General features: G+C 40.9%; 1 protein-coding gene across 8 annotated transcripts in view; it reads right to left on the reverse strand.

Annotated features, from left to right (window-relative positions):
* Positions 1 to 12009, reverse strand: part of WNK2 (WNK lysine deficient protein kinase 2) — a 106530-nt gene that overhangs the window by 16921 nt on the left and 77600 nt on the right. For 6 of the 8 annotated variants that reach the window (XM_048957154.1, XM_048957155.1, XM_048957151.1 and 3 more), the window contains 6 exons: positions 11647 to 11698; positions 9898 to 9953; positions 9138 to 9820; positions 7902 to 8116; positions 5608 to 5823; positions 4626 to 4724 (listed from right to left, as the gene is read on the reverse strand). In XM_048957154.1, coding sequence (XP_048813111.1) covers positions 4626 to 4724; positions 5608 to 5823; positions 7902 to 8116; positions 9138 to 9820; positions 9898 to 9953; positions 11647 to 11698 — 1321 coding nt within the window. The remainder of the gene's footprint in view (positions 1 to 4625; positions 4725 to 5607; positions 5824 to 7901; positions 8117 to 9137; positions 9821 to 9897; positions 9954 to 11646; positions 11699 to 12009) is intronic. The other 2 variants (XM_048957152.1, XM_048957150.1) reach the window with 1 other exon arrangement.

Raw genomic sequence — 12009 nt, forward strand, 5'->3', positions numbered from 1 at the left:
CATGACTTAAAGATGCATTTTTTTGTTTGTTTCAAATTGCCTTGGCTTCCTAATAGGAGATTTTGATTCCTATTTATGCAGGAAATGATGTCAATTCAGTTTGTGATAGGAGGCCAAAAATGCTTTCAGGAACAAGTAACGCTAGTCTGGCTGCAAAGACAAACTGTACAATAACCCTGAAACATCCCGTTTTACAAGTCCAAAAAGATACATTGTTCTGCAGGTCTGAGGCCAATTTTCTCAATTATTTATTAGCATGATTTGTGTCTAAATGTGAGATTCTGAACGTTAATTAAAAATGAGTTTCCCTTCATCTCGTCCAAGTGCAGAAAAACAATCCAGCAGAGTAGCTGAGTTCTCATTTAACCAAACTACGTGTTTTTTCATTATTATCTTGTTAGAGCCTTCATTATTTTACATATTCTGTTGGACAGTTATCTACAGTGCCAGATGTGTATAGAGAACCCTATTTGACAGTTAGGTCTCGCCAGACATTGGCACCATTTCCATTGGAGTGCCAAATTTCCTGAAAGGTATTTTGGACTTGATAAGAAGAATATCGTTATGGTATGGGAGGAGATGAACATCTGATATGGGGCATGGTGAGTTTATCGTGAAGAAGCACTTGAACACATGAGTAAAATCAAAAGGCTGGGCAGAAAGCAAGATACAGAATGTATGTGCTTTTCTTTATGCTAAACTGGTGCCACTGTTTAATTTTACTGTGCCAGAAATGCAGCTTTAAACTCAGAGATTGCAGGTCCAGGTTGACATGGGCTCTGAATGAGTCTTCAAAGGAGAAAGGAGAGACATCACTCAGAGACTGGAGAAGAGAAAATAAAGAAGAGAGGGAGGAAAAAAGGGAGAAGAAATGTTTGTGTTCTGATATGGGTGGCATGAGGAGGAAAAGAACGATTGGTTTGAAAGAATTTTTTGTTATTTCCTATAGCTTAATGAAGTTTATATTTCAGGAAAATCAGAAGGACATGACTACAGTAATGTCTTATGCAAGCATGACCAAAAGCTTAGTTTCTCAACTCAAAGCTTAGATGAAAAGTACAAGTCACAGTCACAACTGAACATTGTGTTGCATTTTTTGGTAATTTTTTTCTCTTTTCCCTCATATATTTTACAACACCTATCTTTTAAAGTTAGCTAGCAACCCCCATTATAGCAACATCGGCGGTAGTAATATAATAATATAATGTTAATTTCTTAACTATCCTGCAGCATTCTGCATGTAGCAATAGGTAGAAGTTGGCACAGTCTGTATGCAAATGAAAAATGCCTGCAAAAACTAAAAGCAGGCAGCTGACTTCAGTACGTGCTCAAATGCATGTAAAAATGTTTAATCACCAGCCCCACTGCTTCCTGAGCACCAAGCCACGAGCTCTGTGCACCCCAGGTGCCAATGCAAACCTTCTGCTCCAAAACATTTGGGAAGTGACAGCACTGATTCTAGACATGCACAAGGTACCCATGCTAAGGGAGCCTGCTTTAAGACAAATACTACAAAAAGGTGAATCACCAAGAAGAGCTGTTTCTTTCAACTGCATCACTGCAGCGCTGCCTGGGAGAGGGGAACATTACCTAGCAGGGACTGACGAAGACCAGCTAAGATTTGATTTAAATTCAAATTCAATTAAAAGTGCGCTTGGTAAACCTAATTCACCAGATTAATTGTATTACTTCCACAATAAAGGTGTTTAATAGCTGGAAAAGAAAAGGAGATGAACCCTAATTAATTGAGATTTAATCTCTGACTGTAAAAGTTAAGCTAAGTTAAGCTTTATTTCCAATTCCAGAGGTAACATCTGAAAAATTAAGAAGCTATTGTATCTTTCAGGACAGAAAAAAATCCACCGTCCCGTATTTGTGCTGTGACGGCTGTCAAAAAACATGAAAGCTAAAACAAAATTGAAATGGCAGTCAGTTGTTAGACCATTTCCATAATCCCATTCACATACAATATATTAATTACTACAGACCTGACGAGAATAGCTTTGCATGAGATTACAAGTCTTAGCCAAGTGGAGCTTTTGAAAATCCCACTCACAGTCAGTGCAAACTCCTCTCTCTAAGACGCCCTTGCAATTTAACCCATGGGAAAAGGTTGGGCTAAAATTATGCTGGAGACCATCAAAAATATTTTACTCCACGAGAAGTTGAAGAAAAAAGCAGTACTGGACAAGGGGACAGACCAGACAGCAGTTCTGGGAGAACCTGAAAGCGTTCAACCTTGGTGGGCTTTGTAGCCAGGCACAACTGTCTTTAAAGCATCTGAGCACTACTTCATGGAAGCATGATGCTAATTTACTAATACAATACATCTGAGCTCCCCTCCCCAGAGTGCTGTTATTCCTCAGTCAAATGTGTAGATGTAGAACATTCCTGAAAATGCAGCAACTCCTCCCAGCAACTCCTAAATAACAAAACAGCGTTGATTTGTGGGACGGATCCAGCTGAACTGCCAACTCTCACAGAACTACCTGCACCCAAAGGTTACAGATCAGGCCCACATGCGCTTGCTCCCCGTGTTTCAAACCCACTCTTGGTGCTCCTGCATGCAGAGGTGCTCACACAGAGCACATGCAGGAGCTGCTGCAAACCCTCACGTCTCCTTTGCACTGGGCAGCCCACGTTCCTGACAGAGAAGAAGGGCCACAAGCCAGCTGGCCCTCTCCTTGCCATCATGGTCACTTTGCACTGTTCCCTGAGGCCCATGGCTGCTCTGGACACCCACTAGATGGAACCACCAGACACGTCTGCGGGCTCTGGCCACACAGCCCAGCTTCCTCACAGGTCCCCAGTTTGGTTCTGCTATGACTCACAAATGGGGGAGTGCAATTCTCTGAACACTTTGCCCAAAGAAACTGAGAAGAGAACATATGGGCTGAGAACAGAAAACCAATTTGTTGCGCTGCTGATTACTTAAAATATTGGGAAGCTTCATAATTGGAAGAATTCACTTCAGTTTCATTCACAATATTCATGCACCCAAACTTCTTTAATACGCTGTTTGTGAACTGCCACCTCCCAGAGCTTTTGTATCCTCTTAAACAGTGGTTTTGTGAAAGTAAATGAAACCACTTTGAGATTTATATGTGCAGGAGAAGAACCTACTACATCCGTTATAATACCAGATGGCCAAAATCACATACTGAGATTTCCCTCAGGTACTCAGAAAAACCTTGCGGGCAAAACTGTTATTAAAAACTGGTACGAAAATAAAAGCAGTGTGCTAAGCAGTAAACATCAGTTTACAGAACCTGAAAGCTTGGATTTAGGACCTCAAACAAAATCAAGATTATTCTTAAAAGTATTGTTTATTTGTAACATTAGGGGGAGTGTTTTTAAGTGGTCTTGTGCCTTTGATCTATACCACGTGGGTAATGATGAGCAACATCGCACTGCAATGGGAGACTTGGTATCAATGCAAACAAACAGTGGGTTAACCAAACATTTTCTCCTGAACATTATCAGCCTTCCTAATTTTATATTTAAGTGGCCTATAGTACCTGGTCAGCCCAACATATCTTTATTGTACAAGCAAAATCTGTTTGCCTAAAGGGCAGCAAATACTGCTAGGTAAAAAGGTTTGCACTTTTTAATTAAATAGCTTGATATCATTTGGTTGAATCGCCAATTACTTTAGAAGTTGTACAGATAAGGTATAAATAATAGGTGCACAATTATCTGAATTGAGAAATACTGGATCCTAACAATCCATTTCAGAGTATCATTTAATAATCTGATACTGCTTTTTACTGATTTCTGCTTTGATGAACTGCTAATTGACTTCATCTCAGAGGTCACATAAGGTCATAAGAAAATAAACTGAGCGCAGTGCTTCAGCCAGATCAGTTTACACACAAAGTCGATGGCACTCTCCTTTGGAGTAACCGGATCTTCCCGCCACTGAGGTGTACATGAGAATTGCTCACTTAAACTGATTGAAGGGAATGCATGGGGAAAAGCCCACCTAGAAAAGACATTTTGAAAGAACTAGCTGGAGCACTATTGTCTCAGCATTTCCACATGCAAAGAGCGGGGGAAAAATTAAAGAAAATAGAGTGGATATAAACAGTACTGTAGATCGTGTTAATACAGCCCTTGTATGGAAGTTATACCCTTCAGTGACCTTCTAGTATTGTATCAGCTTGCTACATGCATGTCTTCATAGTCCAAACATGTGTGAAAGAGACCATTCGTCTACAGAAGGATGGATTTCTTTTTGTTGTCGCTGGAACCGGGACAGCAGACATGTATATTTGCCACATTGCAAATAAAAAAATTACTTCAACATAAATCACATAAAGTACAAAAGCTTTGATAAGTCCAGGATAAAATTTACCATTAGGCTATATCATAAATGATGAGATCTTCCACACATGCTTTTGGTGCCCAGGCATGAGCCAAAAGCAGTGCAAAAAAAGCTTTCATATGAAAAATTAATATAAATAAGGTGTGTTTGTGATGATTACTTAAAAGAAAGATAAAGAAAGATAAGATGGCTCAGAAAAAGGGGCATCCTGCCAAACATATTAGAGATATAAAACATGAGATTGGAAAAAGGGGTAAAAGAAAGATGGACTGTGATAAAATACAAAAGAACAAATACAAACAGATGGACAAAGACACAGGTCCACTGAGGAATCTGGTACGAGGTTTGCTACTAGATTTATAGGTCACTCTCTCAGACGTTTGGTGGAAAACCGTCCAGCCTGTAAATGAATATAAAGGGAAGAAAACAAAGACACTTATAAAGTACAAGTAGCTGTGATCAGATGTCCTATACCATCAGTCAAATCAGCTTTGTTAGTTAAACATCCACATCTCCATTTTAACTTTGCCAAAGAGGATTAAGTTAATTGACCGTACACAAAGGATGCAATAACGGCAAAAGAGAACAGATAGATATTTTGTAGATTAGTTTGGCAGGATGTGCAATGAGAGGAAGGTACTTTAATCATCATTATAACTTCCACTATGCATGGCAACAAGATCAGTCAAAGCCTACAGAGGTATGCACTACACAGAAGTACCAGAAGTCGGGACTGGGGAACAGCCAATCTACTGCTCTACAGTCATTTAGCTGGGCTTCCAAAAGCATGCACAACGTTAACCCCTTAGATAAAGGAGACATAACTTGGTTCTATTTTTTTTCCACACCTCAGAAGGATTAGTACTTTATAATGAGGATCTCCAGGTCTGGCCATATCAAGGCGCTAAAACAACAGCCCAAAATGGACCATGGAAAACAGTCTCCTATCCGTCTTCATTTGTTAATTTTTTTTCTCTTCCCTTTCTATTTTTTCCCTTTAAGAAATCCACAAGGCAGACTCCAGAAAAAGTGTCAGTAGCACTGCCAGCAAAGGTAGAAGGTATTTCCTACCTAAAATCTAGTGTGCCTCCTTGAGTGTTGACTCTGAGTACTTTGTGAGATACTGTATTTTTGTTCTCCTGACAATACTGCAGTGATATTTTTAAAGATAAGCCTGTAATTTGGATTGCCAAATCCACTCCTAAAAGTTCAAGCATAAGGGAAGCAAATTGATTTTAGCATGTGCTGGAGGATACGCTGAACAGCTGGTAGGAAAAAATCACCTTGGCCAGAGCTTGCGTTCACATCACCTCCTTCGGGGCCTAAGCCGGAGCAGATGTCAGAAGACAAAGAGGCTTTGACAGAGCACGGCTGCTGTGTCTGAACAGACTTCCCAAATGTAGCTGACACAGAGGAAGTTACTCCTGTGGTTTCGAGAGATCCAGGCTGAGCTTTAGTTGTTTCTTTGTGAGGTGAGTCTTTAGAGTCTGAAACATTACCTGAAAGAACAAAAACAAAATACAAGCAACAGCAAATGCTAGGAAACTGCTGAAGAAATATCAGTGCCTAAAAACAACTGCCCATCTGTCTCCAAGAACAGCAGTCTACAATTCTGAAGTACCATATGAAGCACAGACTACACAGATCACCACCACCACCAAATAGTTTACACGCACTGTCACTGCTCTTGATCCTCCAAGAAGCTTGTGGGTAAGTTTGATTTTTATAGTTTCTTTTCTGAGTTTTTCAGAAGGACTGGAGTGAAGAACTCAAAAAGCACTGTTTAGAATTGCAGAAGTACCTGATTAGGACAACAGAGGCACAAGACGACTGAGCAGAATAAGTAGGTTTGCACTCAAACCTGAGGTGAAAGCAAGTCAGTGGAGAAAAATAAAAAGCTGCTGAGAAGACATGAGGATTTTTTTCTTTATAACTATCTATCTATATATACACATCTCTATACAAAAATTTGTAGCTATATATCTATCTATATAGGTATATTGGGTAAGGAGACATTTAGCAAGATAGTAGCTTCGTAATCATTTGTGATACAGATTCAACAACAAAAACAACTAACGGAGGCAATGCTAATTAGCTTATATCCATAACTGCATGAGACTACCTGCCCTTCATCTCTGAGAAATGACCTCAGAAAGCCCCAGAAATGAGGAGTCTAACTAGGTAAGGGTGAGAAGACTCGGGAGTGCATACAGGTTCTCAGAGTAATGAGAACTTCAGTCAGTGCCTCAGAATAGTGAAAAATAATAAAGAAGAAATGCAGGAAGGAAAGCATGCACCAAAGAAGCAACATAACTGAGCAGACTGCCATTCTCTAATTTAAATGGTGTTTAAGAGGAGGACATTATAACTCAGAAATAGGCTGAAATTCTTTGAACTAAGGCTTTTACCTTGGCTGATATGAGCCAAGGCCCATGAGCAGAAACAGAGAGATATAGGTTCTCTCTGTTAGACAGAAAATGGCTACAGACAACCCAAGAACAAACTGGCAAATGGATGGACAAAATCACAGACATTCACAGCATCTCACCACAAGGAAGAGAGATAAAACCTACACCGGTTAGCCAAGCAGCAGCAAAATGGTTATGAAAGATTGAACACTGCTTCAGATCCTGTATGCAAAAATACTCTGATTTGAGATGGAGCACAGAACATAGAATCATAGAATCATAGAATTACAAGGTTGGAAACGACCTATAAGATCATCTAGTCCAACATTTTGCCTCTGAATCTGCTTTCCGTGTCTTAATTGGAATCCTTAATTAAAAGCAAAACCCTCTAAAACAGTCTTATAAGAATTCCACTGCATCAGCCTTGCTAAGCAGATCTGTAAAAGTGATGTTGCAAACGAGACCCACCAGATTTGAAATACGGGGTCAATATGGAAGCATGCTACTCTCCCACATAACCGTATGAACTAAGCTGAAGGAAAATTAGCCTATTCTACATCCTGCTGAAGAAATAGGCACTGGAGTGTATCAATATTTGTTATCTGTAACATCATCTTCCTACTTTCCAAAGAGATCATGACTCAAGATTGTCATATTGCTTGAGAGCATTTGAGAAAATCTCAAAGTATTTCAAAGATGGTCGAAGCATCCATCACAGATTTTATTAACTGTTTTCTTATCTCCCACTCTTGGGGGAGCAAATACAATCCCATCTTATTTATATAGCATATTGTAGGAAAAAATAAACAACAACAGGATACAGTACCCAATCAATAGAGGACAGCAGCTCCTAAGAAGTGAATACAAACATCAATAAATTGCATTTGGAGAAAAGATGAGAAAATGTAACCAGGCTGTATTCCAAATTAAAGTGGGATATTGTTTGTCTGCCAAACACTGTCAGCAAATGCAGGGAAGGTACAGTTCAGCATGGGGCACTGTAACAAGATGGTCTCAAAGGAAGCCCACTTCAAAACCATGCAAACTTAAGACACCATTTTAAGAAGAAAAAAAAAAATCAGTAACTTTTATGCAGTCCATGCAATTACACAGCAAAACCATAACAGCCAAAACCAACAGGGAAGTGGAAAGTAACCTAGTACACCTACTTGTGCTTGATGTTCCACTCCTGAGCTGTTGAACCAGAGGGTTTAATAGTTTTCCACCTTTCAATTTATTTTTGCTGGTTCTTCGTCGACGGCCGCTTGGTGGGGCTGAGTGAAGGAACCCCATGTTGGGAGGGAGGGGCTTCCCTAACCGAATGTACAGAGCCTCTATCTCGTTCTTCTGCTGAGTCTGAAGTTCGGCGATTTCTTTCATATGCCTAAGCATAAAAACAAAATGTTTGCTAGCGTGTATTTAATAAAGCACCACACGTTGGCAGCAGAACTAGCTGTGAGATGAAACAAAACAACCTTCAATCATAAAAGCTACCCCACAGCGTGCGAAGTCAGAACCACCTACTTAGCAAAGGTGGCGGCTGACTTCTCATACACCGATTTGTAAGATAGAGCCCTAGGTAAAAGATTTCAAATATGCTAAGTAAAAGCAATCAATTTTGGAATTCTGATTTAAGGTTGCCATAAAGTCAGTTTTAAACTTTTTGTATTAGTGTAGTTCTGTATAAAAAACGTGTAGCATCTATATTCAGCAAAACCATTACATCGTACATTAAAGATTTTGCTTAGATTACCAACTAATGCTAGCAATTATCCATTATCCAGGAAAGAAAGGAACATTAATGTTTTAATAAAGCTGTGAGAACTGGCAGCACAGCAGACTACTGAGGCTTCTCAGACCTCCCTGAGATTGGGCAGATTGCTGAGGTTTAGGCATGGTGTGAGGTGAAGATTTTAATTCAGTATCTGTTAGCAGGTATCTCTCAAAAGAGTGACATCAGGGACAGTGGTGGGTCTGTAGGTCTGCCAGTCTGAAGCACTCTTGCAGAGAAGGACATGAAGAGAATGCCTTACGGCTCTCTATGCAGACATCCACACTAGTTATGCGACCTTACGCAGCACCCACACTGGATCCTACAGACAAACACATCACAAGTGCTACCACTTGCTGCTATATCATTGCAGTTTTTAAGCAGGGAAATTGGATATCACAGCAGAAGTTCACTGATTTAAAAAGAATTATTCTACTTCCAAATGGAAATGGAAAATAAAGTGAGGCATAAAATGATGCAGGATGACATTCAAGGGAAGGTCTCAGTGATGCCTGATTTGCTCAGGAGCATTTTACTCACTACAGCTACGCAAAACACATTTGCTTAGCACACGCAGAAATGCCTAGGTATCTCAATGCATTCTACCCCAATACTGTTCACAAAACCAACATACTTTTCTCTCAAGTTCTGCAGTTCTTTCTTCATGTCTGCATCTTCAAATTCAGAGTCATTGTCACTGCTCATGTATGATGACTGCGAGTGGAAGGACGTTATGTTGATGGTAGGAATCTTTGTTCCCTGCCCGTTCGGTGAATCGGGGCCTTGGGAGCCCGCTTTTCCAGTCCTTTGCAGAAAAGCTGCTGCTTTTTTAATTAAGTCAGAGGCTGCGCTGCTGCTCGGAGGGGACGGCTGAGCCGCAGCAGCCTGTCGATGGAAGGGTTCCTCAGCAGAATCACTCGAGCCCTGGTCACAAAGGACATCAACAGATGAGGCTGTCTGCACCCGTCGGACAGCTGTCTTCTGGTCGGGGCTGGAAGGGAGCTCATCCAAATAGACGTCCGGGGGCGCAGAGAACCTTAAGCAATGCGGCGCTGCTAAAGTTAATTCATCTTGCGTGCTGCTTACTGAAAACCTGCCAATAGTTTTGGCTGGTGTACCACTATCATGAGTTCCAGCCTGTTTTCCATAGGAACCGGAGTCTAGAGAGTCATCCCTTTGAAGGTTATTTATCACCCCATCTGCTGTCGATAGCTGCATTACATTATCTGTGTGCGTAGATGAAGTTGTAGCCTTTGCCTTCTCGTTCGTTTTAGAAGTTTCCATCTGTTTAGCTATGCTCGATGATGTAGGTGCAACCTGGAGAGAATAACAGAGGTTAATTTTGAAAGTAACTGTAACAATCAGATATAAAACTATGCGTGGTTTCTGGTTACCTGGAGGAGGCCCTTTGCTGGAGTCACAGGAGCTGGAGTGATGCTCGTAGCTGATCCTGGTTTACAAGTTGGAGAAAAAAACAAATTAATGTCTGGAATGGTTTTGCATAAAGCAAGCCAATGGCAAACTCAAGGGTAACAGTGCAGTACTAAGAATGATGTAAATACCAATTCCTTGTAATGCAGGATCTAGGATTTTTATTTATTTATTTATTTTTTAATGCAGGAGACAGTAATGATAACAGTACAAATTACCTGCAGGTAGACACTAGCTTCAGTCTATTCATTTGGGGAATTCAAATAATAAAAAGAGTGTGAAATTTCTTAAGCCAACTGGAAAATTTTGGAGGGGAAGTAGAGTGAAATTTGCATGGTGCACTAGACCTGTATGACCAAGGTATTCTTCGTGTCTTGAAAAAATAAGTAATTCCTCTCAGATATTCATGCACGTAAAATGCTGCATTTGACCACAAATGGACCATTACTTTACACCTTTCATTTCACAGGTACCCACACCAACAATTCAAAGTGTCTGAAATGAAGTTAAACATCACACTGCTGAAAGCAGAAATCATAAGCTTAGAAAATGCCATTTGAACCACAAAATATGTGAAAAAGCATAATAACATAGACATCACTATTTCACCACTTGGGCCTCTGCTTTTGAAGTTAAGGCAGTGTACACAAGCTTTTCAGAAAGCTGCTTTCTTACGGCACACAGTGAACATACAGCCTTCATATTTCTGAAACAGTGAAATACATTCTTGCTTTATGGTATCCAAGATACATTAATTCTACTACCCAGTGCTACATTTCACTTATACACGCTCTTTTCCACCTTTAGTGAGACAAATTAACACATGAAACTCAGAGCTTTCCTCTTGCACTGACCTAAGTGATGGACTCCAATGAGCCATGAACATATTTGGCAATCTACATGACTCGAGGTCCCTTATTTATTCTAGGAGTACTGCACTTCCCTGCATCTTGAAGAGGCAGTGCGTGAGCTCCAGCTCTGAACCAGCCAGAGGTGCTGCAGGCTCCAGGTGTGCCAGCAAAGAGCTGTCTGCCATCACACAAATGTGGCACTGCTTTGCCATCACAACCTCAAAAAAAAACCAGCCCTTCCTCACCCCACACCTGTGACAGGGGCAGGAGTTTCAGGCTCCTCAACACTCAAGGCTTCCCATGACTTGCAAGACAGGTAAAAGGAGCATTACAACCGCTCAGTTTCTTACTGCTGCTCCTGCTGCGTTACTTTGGAAACTGCCATTATATCTGCGAGTACTTAATGAAAAGAACTTCTTCCTAGCTCTCCATAGGAGTCTCAAACATCTTACAAGCTTCTCCCCAGAGATGTTACCCTCAACCACACGATTTTCATCAGCTCCTTTTTACGCAGCCGCAGAAATCCAAGGGACTTTCTGTTCAGATGTTTTAATGGCACCAGAAATTTACTGTTGAGATCACAGACTTCCACACAAACACCCTATACCATAGGCATATATTACCTACTTATGGTTTAAAATAAATCTGCCTGCGAGGCAGTTTATTTCTAGGAAGCTTGGCAGGAGCGAGCTATTTAATACTTGTTACATTACAGCAGGGTCAGCACTGCGCCGGGCACGGCTGGGCAGTTAACCAAGAGCTAGCAGCAAGGAGACACAGGAGAGGACCGGGCACAAGTACAGATCCATCACTGCAGTTCAGCACTGAAAGGAGCATTACCTCTTTGGCTTGCTGACCCACCTCTTGCTTCCAAGGACTCAGTCCCAACGCCTGCGGCCTCAGACTTTTCAAGCTTTCAGTAAAAAGAGAAAAGAAAAGCATTTCAGCCTCCAGCACAAAGCCCGTGCATTCTCATCCTCTCTTTCTCTCTCCCCCCCATCCCTCTATACTCACACTATCGTGCAATGTGAAACTATTTTATATTGTTTGTGGAGATGGCCTCTTAGCTTTTCCTTTAACTCCCCCATTTTTTTTCTCCCTTGGAAGACAAAGAGGAGGCAGAATCACAGAGGAGACTGCAACCTAAGTCAACATGGGCACTGAATTATAAATGAATTTTGGTTTTGTTCTGCTTCACTTTTCCAGTAAAACCACACACTTTGC

Source organism: Lagopus muta, chromosome 11 (assembly GCF_023343835.1).
Source record: "Lagopus muta isolate bLagMut1 chromosome 11, bLagMut1 primary, whole genome shotgun sequence".
NCBI classification, from domain to species: Eukaryota; Metazoa; Chordata; class Aves; order Galliformes; family Phasianidae; genus Lagopus; species Lagopus muta.